At 36.8% G+C, this 10944-nt stretch overlaps 1 protein-coding gene across 1 annotated transcript in view; it reads left to right on the forward strand.

Annotated features, from left to right (window-relative positions):
- The window catches only part of LOC134351146 (uncharacterized protein C2orf73-like), a 37886-nt gene extending 27332 nt beyond the window's left edge, over positions 1-10554 (forward strand). Inside the window, 2 exon segments of the mRNA XM_063057261.1 lie at positions 5283-5398; positions 9382-10554. Of these exon segments, the coding sequence (XP_062913331.1) occupies positions 5283-5398; positions 9382-9870 (605 nt within the window). The 3' untranslated portion in view covers positions 9871-10554.
- Positions 10555-10944: the final 390 nt, after the last annotated feature.

Here is a 10944-nt window from a genome sequence, read left to right on the forward strand (position 1 = left end):
ATGTTGCCTGAGGAATCATTGTTCACTGGTGCCATCTAAAAGTTAGCATAAGAACTTTAACTATCAATAATGTACATAAGTAGACAAAGGAAGGTTAAAGAGTGAAACTTAATGACAATTGAAAGTTAGATGGAAAAATGGACAATAAAGAGCATGTATAATATCTGCAAGTGGATACTGAGACTGGGCAACAATTTGGTGGATGCATATATATGACATGGGGAAGTGAGGATTTAATTTTACGAGCAAGAACAGAAAAATGTAATTCTTTGAAAATTATGACAAATTGAAAATGTCAATGCTCAGAGGGATCTGGGTTAGCTGCTATGAGATATGAGAAGGAAGATGGTTTGCTGAACGTTTTGCAAGGGGCATGGAATGAAAGAGTAAGCTATTCTTGCTACAATTGTACAAGATGTTCTTAAGACTTGAAAGACATTAGGAATTTTCAGTTTCCATCATTAATTGAGGGGTAATAAAACCATGTTTTACTAGAGTGATTTTGGAATTGACTTTGGATGGCCCTATACTTGCAGAGAGATTGACAAATTAGATGTTAAGATACCATTTCCTCTGCTTGGAATGTCTGAAACCAAAGGCCCTTATCTCAGGTAAAAAGTTGCTATTTTCAACTGAAGGAAGGAGAGATTTCTTTAGAGAGTTGTTAAGGTCTTAAGAAAACCCAGTAAAATGCTGTAAGTCAAATGTTACTCTCACCTGCCACCTCTTTGCCCACTATCCAAATCCACTTGACCAATAAGCCCAACGTCTATGGTAGGTACTGTATATACTATAGGTGATTCTGAGAAATGAGATGTACACGCTTTTGGAAAGACAAGTCAGGTCGACTTTGTACATAGGAGATCATGTCTCATAAGTTTTATTGAGGTTTTTGAAGAAGAAACCAAGAATAGTGATGAGGGTATTTGAGGGTGAGGACGAAATGACTAAAGGTGGCCAAGTTTGGGTTGAGTAGAATTCTACCTGCTCCAAGGAGTGTGCCTCAAATTGAGGTTACTTTCCAGACAAGGCTGTAGACCATCTATATGGACTTGAGTAATAAGTTCCATATAGTAGGTTGTCATGGAAATTTAGACTGCATGAGTTCCAAGAAGAGCTAGCTAGTTGGATATGCAGTTGGCTTGATGGTGGGAAGCAGAGGATGATGATGAAATGTTGCTTATTGGACTGAAGTCCGATATTTAGTGGTATTTCCCTACGGTTGGGGCTAGGTCCTTTGCCATTTGTCACCCATACCAATGAATTGGACAATTTGCACTACAGTATACGGTGTTGCTGACAGTAAAAGTAATCAGGATTTACAGAGGGATTGTGATCAGCTGAGTAGGTGTCATAAACACAAGAAGGTCTGTAGATGTTGGAAAATCCAAAGTAACATGCACAAAATGCTGGAGGACCTCAGCAGGTCAAACTATGGAATTGAACAAACAGTTGATGTATCGGGCTGAGTCCCTTTTTCAGGACATCATGAAATCATGAGGGGCATAGAGTGAATGTGCATAGCTTTCTTTCCCCCAAGGTTAGGGAATCAAGAACTAGAGGGCATATTTTTAAAATGAGACAGGAAAGATTTAATAGAAACTTGAGGGGCAACTTTTTTACTCAAAGGGTAGTATCTCTGTGGAAATAGCTTTTTGTCTTACCTGCTTTTCAGAGTTCTTGATTCCAATCAGCATATGTGTGAAAATACTAAATTTAATTTCCTCCTAATCTACCAATTGCACAGCTCTGTGGGCCCGCCTATTAGTCTTCATTACTCACTTTTATTTTGAGTCCTTCATAACTTTATATTTCTGTCGAATGTCTGCTCAGCCTTCTCTGCTGCAAAGCAAACAATTCCAACACGACTAATCTAATCAATGCCAGACAGTTATGCAAAACTAATCAAACATAAGTCTTGTTTACCATTCAGTCATGCTATTTTAATGTTACACTGCTTTCAATATGCAAACGGAGGCATTATGTAGTAAAATGAAATTCCTGAATGAATAAGTTAAAAAGATTTTTTTAAAGTCAATGATCATTTAATTGAGCTGAAAACATTCTCTTCTGATGATTGAAACCAGAAGGCAGACTGTAAAACTAAACTGATGGTGAAATATCCCAAGTGCATTTCCAGTTATTTTGCATCTTAATCCTTTCTTCACAGATCCACAGGAAATAACCTAACTGTTAAATTCTGGCATGTATTCAGAAAATCATGTTTTGTGTATTCATTGGGACAAACCACTTTTACGTTCTCTGCACCTAATAGATCTATTCAATTTATTTATTTGCAGTGTGGTAAGGACGTTGTGAACAAGGCAGACTTGATTTTGTTGACAATAATGTGGTAATGCGGCACACAAAATGCTGGAGGAACTCAACAAGTCAAGCAGCATCTTTGGAGGGATATAATAGTCGACGTTTTGGGCTGAGACCTTTTATCAGCCGAAACGTTAACTGTTTATTCCCATCAATAGATGCTACCTGATTCTCTGAATCCCAGCAGTATTTTGTGTATGTTATTCAAGATTATCAGCATCTGCAGAAACTCTTGCAGTTCTAATGTGGTATTGCAATTTCATGCTGGCAGCCTTAAATCTGATATGAATATTGTGTTATTATAATTGTGTTGGCGCGTGGCCAAGTGGTTAAGACGTTCGTCTAGTGATTTGAAGGTCGCTAGTTTGAGCCTTGGTTGAGGCAGCATGTGTGTCCTTGAGCAAGGCACTTAACCACACGTTGCTCTGCGACAACACCAGTGCCAAGCTGTATGGGTCCTAATGCCCTTCCCTTGGACAATATTGGTGGCGTGGAGAGGGGAGATTTGCAGCATGGGCAACTGCTGGTCTTCCATACAACTTTGTCCTGGAAACCTTCCAAGGTGCAAATCCATGGTCTCATGAGACTAACGGATGCCTATATATAAATATATATAATTAATAAATGTTTGATAAAGATTTAAAAATCAATTTGAAAGATGTGAAATCAGCATCATCGAAAACAAAGTTTATTCTGTAAATAACTTGTAATACGAATGTGTTAGTTTTGCATTTACCACAAATAATTAACTAAACTTGTTTTACATGCTACATTAAATAATAATGAATCAATGCTTAATATACCCATTTTATCTCACAAGTAGTAGCTATTATGTTGCATCCTCAGGACATCCAAAGGCTTCCTTATTTAATAAATTACTGCTTATCAGGCAAACATGACATCTACTTTGCTGGTGTTCACATATGGTGCTGCCCAAGTATGATGAATTTTTTCAAATTAGAATGGTTGGAGTGAGGAATAATTGGAAAGAGTGGTAATCTATTGATGAGGATGAGGTAAATGAGAAGGAAAGATTAAGCCCCTTCAGGAAGAGACTTGCAAGATGCCAATAGAGGTGGTCAGCAGTTTATCATAACAGTATTTAAGGCTGAGTTGTTAGAGAAGATTTGGAGGGCCTGGGGCAAGGCTTAGAACTATCTGAGAGGGAAAAGAAAACCAGAATATACATTCAGTCTTAGAAAGAAGGAAGGGGGTGAAAAGAAAAAAATGGACAACAGTTGAAGATTGGTGGAAAGAAAAAAATTCCTTCAAAAATATCAAGAGCAGTATGAGATCAGTATGAGAAATTCTAAAGGCATGAGCCTATCTTTCTGACTAACACTATTTTTACAACATTCTAAGAGTTTCACAATGGTAGCAGATGACAACATATGCTTGCAGGCTGCAGATGTTGATTTGTAGGGCAGTAAAGGCAGGGAATAGGGAAGAGGAGTATGGAAAACTCAGACCATGAATGTATAGTACCCTTATGTTCATGAATGTATATTTGATTAGAGCTGAAAATGGGAGATATTATGTTGAAGTTGTATAAGATGTCGGTGAAGCCTAATTCAGAGTATTGTGTGCAGTTTTGATCACCTACGTACACGAAAGATGTAAATAAGATTGAAAGAGTTTCAAGAAAATTTACAAGAATGTTGCCGGTTCTGTAGAACCTGAGTTATAAGGAAAGATTGTATAGGTTTGGACTTTAGCCCTTGGAACGTAGAAGAGTGAGGGAAGAGTTGATAGAAGTATACAAAATTATGAGGGGTAAATGCAAGCAGGCTTTTTCTACTGAGGTTGTGTGGGACTACAACTAGAGATCATGGGTTAAGGGTGAAAGGTGAAAAGTTTAAGGAAAACATGAGGAGAAACTTCTGCATTCAGTGGGTCGTGAGAATGTGGAACTTAGTGCATGTTAGCTCGATTTCAATGTTTAAGAGAAATTTTGATAGGTACATAGATGGTAGGGGTATGGAGGGCTATGGTCCCAGTGCAGGTCGATGGCAGTAGGCAGTTTAAATATTTTGGCATAGATTAAGTAGGTCAAAAGGCATGATTCTGTGTTGTACTTTGACTCTATGACCTATAATAATCTTGAAGTAAATTTCTCATCAGAATCATATTTATTAGTATTGACATATGATGCAAAGATTTGTTGTTTTAAGGCAGTTTTGCTTACAAAGACATAAAAATCTATAAATGACAAAATAACTAAATAGTGCAAAAAATAGGGATAATGAGCTAATGACCATGAGCCATTCAAAAATCTTATGGTGGAGAGGAAGAAGCTGTTCTCAAATCATTAAGTTTGGGTCTTCAGGCTCCTGTACCTCTTGATTGCTTATCTGACTATGTTGTATCTGACTGTACATACATGTATACAAAACAATCATGTACACAGTCTTAGTGTTTGGGTAATATCCTCCCACATTTCCCCTCTTTATTGCTTGTGTAATGTGATGGAGATTCAACATAAAGATTTTCATTCCCTTGGCTGCAAGAAATCAAATAAATAAATAAATAAATTGATTAATTAATTAATAGATGAAGCTGGCTGAGTATATAACTTTTTGCAGTCTCTTGTCATCTTTAGGAGGCTCCATACCAGTTGTGATGCAATCAGTTAGAATGCTCCCCAATGTACATCGATAGAAATTCACAGGAGATTTTGGTGACATACTGAATCTCCTCAAATTAACGAGATAGTACAACTCCAGTTGAACTAACATTCAGATTTTGTCATGAAATAGTACGTCTTGTAACAATTTGTGAAACTCAGTATGATCACCTAGCATTACTCTCCAATTCTGCTCTTTTAATAAACTGAAAACCTGTTTGACAATTTTAGAAATGTAGTGACATGCTACATTTAGTGACAGGAAGGCAGAATCTTGATTGTCACATTGTTTTGTGTTGGTATGAATTTACTATTTCTTGAAATTGTCACCAAGTTCCACAGGTGGATTCCAGTGCGTTAGTGTCTCCACGAAGGGTTTATCGAGAATTCATATCTTTCATTCACCAATATGATGCAAGAAAGTATCCAAATGAACCCATCAGAGGAAAGGTAAGGCAAAGTTTGTAGTTATACTTTCTATGCACAAGCTACTGTATGTTAAATATTATTTTAGTATGTATAAAAGCTACCTCAAAGGAAATTTATAGAATACTGAAGAACCTCTTTGATGGCTAAGCAGTTTAATATATTTAACCATAAGCTCAACATGGACTCCCAATATACTTTATTGTCGCCAAACAATTGGTACTAGAATGTACAATCATCACAGCGATATTTGATTCTGCGCTCCAAACTCCCTGGATTACAAATATTAAATATTTAAAATATTAAAAATAGTTAATATTAGTAAATATTAAAAATTTAAATTATAGATCATAAATAGAAAATAGAAAAATGGGAAGTAAGGTAGTGCAAAAAAACCGAGAGGCTGGTCCGGATAATTGGAGGGTACGCCCCAGATCCGGGTCAGGATCCGTTCAGCAGTCTTATCACGGTTGGAAAGAAGCTGTTCCCAAATCCGGCCGTATGAGTCTTCAAGCTCCTGAACCTTCTCCCGGAGGGAAGAGGGACAAAAAGTCTGTTGGCTGGGTGGGTCGTGTCCTTGATTATCCTGGCAGCACTGCTCCGACAACGTGTGGTGTAAAGTGAGTCCACGGACAGAAGATTGGTTTGTGTGATGTGCTGCACTGTGTTCACGATCTTCTGCAGCTTCTTTCGGTCTTGGACAGGACAGCTTCCATACCAGGTTGTGATGCACCCTAGAAGAATGCTTTCTATGGTGCATCTATAAAAATTAGTGAGGGTTTTAGGGGACAGGCCAAAATTCTTTAGTTTTCTTGGGAAGTAAAGGCGCTGGTGGGCCTTCTTGGCAGTGAACTCTGCTTGGTTGGACCAATTCAATATGAATTGAACAGTTTGGCCTTGGCAGTATAAGCAAAGAGCAGAGCTGTAAAGCATAAATGAAGAATAGCCAAGGAAAAGTTGTAAAGTAGGGAGAGAGTAAGCAACTTTCCATATTGTTCTAAAATTAAAATATTGAAGACAATTAAGCACATTGAGAGAAAGATATTGTCAAACAAGCATTGATGTTTAACAGAAACAGTACTAGTGTGCTATTGACCCTTCCAGTAAGCTAGCATTTATCTCCTTAATACCAGACTTTGTTTATTTTTTCTGAAGCAGAATGTATACTGACAATTCTCTAACATGGAAGTGTTTCAATATTTTTTTCAATACCAAGTGGGTGTTTTCAAGCAGGAAGTGTGTCCTTTCAATGTTCTGAATTGATCCCACCACAAAGTTTTTACAGTTAGGCTATTCTCAGGAGATAGGCATGCACCAGTACTTATGTTCATCTTGAGCACAGCTCACATTTAGCAGATTGAGCATGAAATGTGCTGTTTGATAATTTTTTTTAGGAAGAACTGATAAGTTTGGCAGACACATTCATACAAGGATGAAATTGTTTCTGTTTACAAAAGTAATAGATCCATTGGAGACAATGCTGCTTACAGTACTAAATGCTGGTAAGTGGTGCGCAGGGTGGGACATAAAAGCAGTAGGAATCCCAGCAAATGTTGGCACCACACTAAGTGTGGCTTCTTTTTGTTGCATCGTGGAGTATACAGCTAGTATTTACATAGCCCCTTTATTATTGTAAATATTCTGAGGCAAATTTACCTTATCATTATCAAACACAATTGGAGAATGAACCAAGTGAGATATTTGAATGGATAACTGCAAGCTTCAAAAGCAGGGGCTTTAAAAATCATTTTAAAGGAGAAGAGGTAGCAAGATGGAAGAATCTGTGAAGCAAATTCCAGGATTCCAGGATGATTCCAGGCAAATTTCAGTCTCATCAGCTGAAGTTTTAATCCTCATCCAAAGTAGGCAGTCCAGCACATTTATTTTCTTAAATCACTTGCCCATTGATCTTACTGAAAGAATGTACAACATTGTATTAACTAACATCGATATGTTTCCAAAAGTGCATCAGCCCCATTAGTGTAGTAGTTTGATCCTTTCCAATTTACTCAACACAATTACTGTTGTTTTGTCAGCTAGATGTAGAAGCAAAGAGATCAAGATCAATCTGTATTTGCAAACACAACGACAAAATTAGTTTTGGGCAACTCACATAGAGAGTATCAACGCCATTGAAAGTATACACACATATTCACCAAGCTCGTGCCCAGAAATGGTCTCAAGAGCAAAAATGAGAAGCCAACTTCATTGATATAGACAAGAAAAAAATTAAAATAAAGCTGTTTTCTCTTTCTGAGGGGAAAATTTATTTGTATAATTTTAAGCATATACAATGAGACCAAGACAGGAACTTAGTTTACCGGTTGGATTATCTATTTTCTCTGGCAGAGAGCCTATAGCACCTGATCTTCACAGGTGTACTCCATCCAAGTATAAACAGGCCTGTATATTCTTAACTGGCCATTCACGGTGAGTGTAACAAGAACATTGATCCATTGCTCAATGATGACACATTATCTATTGAATGGTGCTTCCAAGAGAGTGAGAAAAGAGTATCAAACAAGATTATTTACACTGATTGCTGTAACAGAATGGATTCACAGGGGGTAATTGAGATGAAGACCACCTTTACAGAAACGGGTAAGGACGTATTTAAATATGGTGATAAGAGGATCTGGGAAGAAAGGTAGGGAGATGATATAATGCTAAATTATTGCAGCAAAAAGTTAATGCAGATTTGACAGAATGCACTATTTCCCTCCATACTGTAAAGTTATATGGTTATAACCTAAATCCTAAACAATAAATAGCAAATTAGTTAAATACTATTTGTCACTATCTTCAGTGTTACTATTATTAGAACTAAAAGTCAAAACCTCTTTGGATGGCTGATAATTTTACCTTAGAAGCTACAATGTTCAAAGAATTGTTTTGTTTAATGAATTGATGGGCTGAATGGCCTAGTTCTGCTCCTATGTCTTATGGTTTGTGGTTAAGTAGCAGCTAATGTTATTGTGCTTGAGGCACATCTATCATTTCTTATATTTTAAGATTGATGAATTTTGTAGGTTTTGTGCTGTATGTTGTTCATTTAGATGTTTAATATCCACTGGATTTGTTTAATGATTAAAACAGAATTTATTAATCTAGTTATTCTGTCCACAAAGTGGTAGGTAGTATGTGATATATTTAGGACTGGTGTTAATGATGAGAGTTTTGTTGTAGAAATCTCATATCTTGCTAAATTTATCTAAATATCAGTAAGTCTGCTTGTAGTATTATTAACCAATGTTGAATGCAAGGAAATACATAGAATGATCAGATTTTACAACTATCAGCTGACAGACACTATTAAAATCCTGAGAAGCTAAATAAACAAAATTTACACCTAATACTATGTATAGCTTATGTGTAAAATATAGAATTACAACTTCCAGTAACATGGTAAAACAGAAATTCAAATCATCCCAAATTTCTCCAGAGAAAAATCTGATCCCAGCATTAGCACGCATTTCCTAGTTGCCCTAAGAGTAACCTACGAGCAGGTTTCTGGTTTAACCCTGTTAAAAAGTGTACTTTTTCCAGTTAGGTGAAATACACTCAAAAGATAATCAAAATTTATTTATACATTTAACAACCTACAAAATAACCAGAATGAATAGCTTCCATGGGAATTCCTACTGCAAGATATGAAATCCTATTGTGACAATCATACATAATGTAATTTTCAAGTCACATGCTATTGAGTAATAAATGGCAAAAGTGCTCAAACTGTAAGAAAATAAAGGCTTCTTTTCTTCTGGTCATTTCAAAGCCAAGTTCTAAATTTCAAACTTTCCATTGTTGTTTAATTTCATGAATAAGTTGAGCTGACACAATATCCATTATCTGCTGGCCGTAGATAACTGAGCCACGGCTTACAGCCAATGGAGTGGAAGAAGCAAGTGAGTGCCAGCACTTGAGCTAATAAATGAACTCAGCCTACAGCTGCATCCACAAGATGCTTGTGTTCCGCTTGTTAAAGCTGAATTTGTTTCCTTTTCTAGCGTCATGGAGCCTTTGTGTGCACAGAGATAAACTCACAGAGTGGAAAGATAGCTCCCAGAGGAACAGAAACATTCCTGGTTACCAGAGGGTCACACTCATTGGAACATTTAAAAGAGAAAGGAAATTTGAGGAAAAACACATTGGCCTCTGCCAGGCCCAGCTCGACAAATTCTCAACAGATGCTGTGTTCGGGAACATGCTTATCAAAACCAGACCCAGAGGAAGCAGCAAAGGGTTATCCCAGAATTCCTGCTGAAGGACAAAGTAGCTTATGGTCACAGAAAGGTAAAACAAGAAGTGGAGTCAGGGATTAGCACCAGGTTGCAGCAGATCACTCTGTACCAAAACAACAGAAGAGTGACCATGCTGGTACAAAGTTACCTCAATCAACTCCTCCAGCACCAACTTTGTTGTTGCAAACTAATTCTTCACTTGTTCCCTTCAACAACAATAACACTGAAGACAAACTGACATCAATCAGCATTTAACAAAATAAATACACAGCCTTCCTCAATTACAGATTTTTAGTACAGTAGTCTGATCATTAAAAAGACATTATATCAAAGGAGAAACTTTCTGTACTGCATGTAATCTTGTTATTCCAGTTTAACTTTTTGTCTTGCTGCAAAATACAAGCTGTTGTACAGCAACATGCACCTGCATTTGCAGTAATTCTATAATAATTGTAAATTCAACTCTTCTAATGGTCCTGTTCTGTTGGTGCTAGATAAAGCAATCACAGCATGCACTTTCCCTTGAGATAAAAATCAAATTTTAATATGACAAGACATTTCCAGCCCTCTCAACACTGCACAGTCTGTATGAATAATATGTGACCGCTTGTGCCAATGATATTTTATTTGAACATATGCCCATTTAACAGTACTCGAGGGTATTTCACAATAGATGCTGCAAGGGAGAACCCAGCACCAGATTCCCACGAGCAAATAGAAATGATGAATCAATGCTGGTCTTGTAGTGATATTCACATCTTTTGAATGAGTGGATTTTAAAATGTCAAATATAAAGTGGCATCTTTAGATTAATTTATTAAAATATGTCAGTTTTGTTAACAAGAACAGCATTTATTGTTTGTCACTATTTGGAGCACACTTCCAGACTTTCTAGAGGAGAGAAAGAAGCAAGCTTAAATGTGATGCCTTTGTAGAAGAAAAGCTTAACTATCCATATTCACAAATACCTCAGGATAGAAACACCTGGAGAATTGTACCCTAATTATTAACTAAAGCAACTGGACAATAATGATACGACACCAAGATTGGTCAGCCCATGTCCAGGAGAAATTGCTGTTAGTTTTTTGGATTTAAATTTCAGTTATGATGAAGTTGAATTTTCTTTAATGCCAGGCCTTACTTACTTTCTTCTAATGGCACTCTCATTTCCTAGTAAAGCAACATTTCTATCAACTAGATTTCTCTCATAGTTTAAGTTTTTCAGTAAATGACAACTATACCACATGTAGGAAATTTCAGTGTGACCATACCAGTTGAAGTCTAATTGCCTATGAAATGTTCTAGTGCTTCTCTTTCATAAACTGCTGG

Source organism: Mobula hypostoma, chromosome 8, assembly GCF_963921235.1.
Source record: "Mobula hypostoma chromosome 8, sMobHyp1.1, whole genome shotgun sequence".
NCBI lineage: Eukaryota > Metazoa > Chordata > Chondrichthyes > Myliobatiformes > Myliobatidae > Mobula > Mobula hypostoma.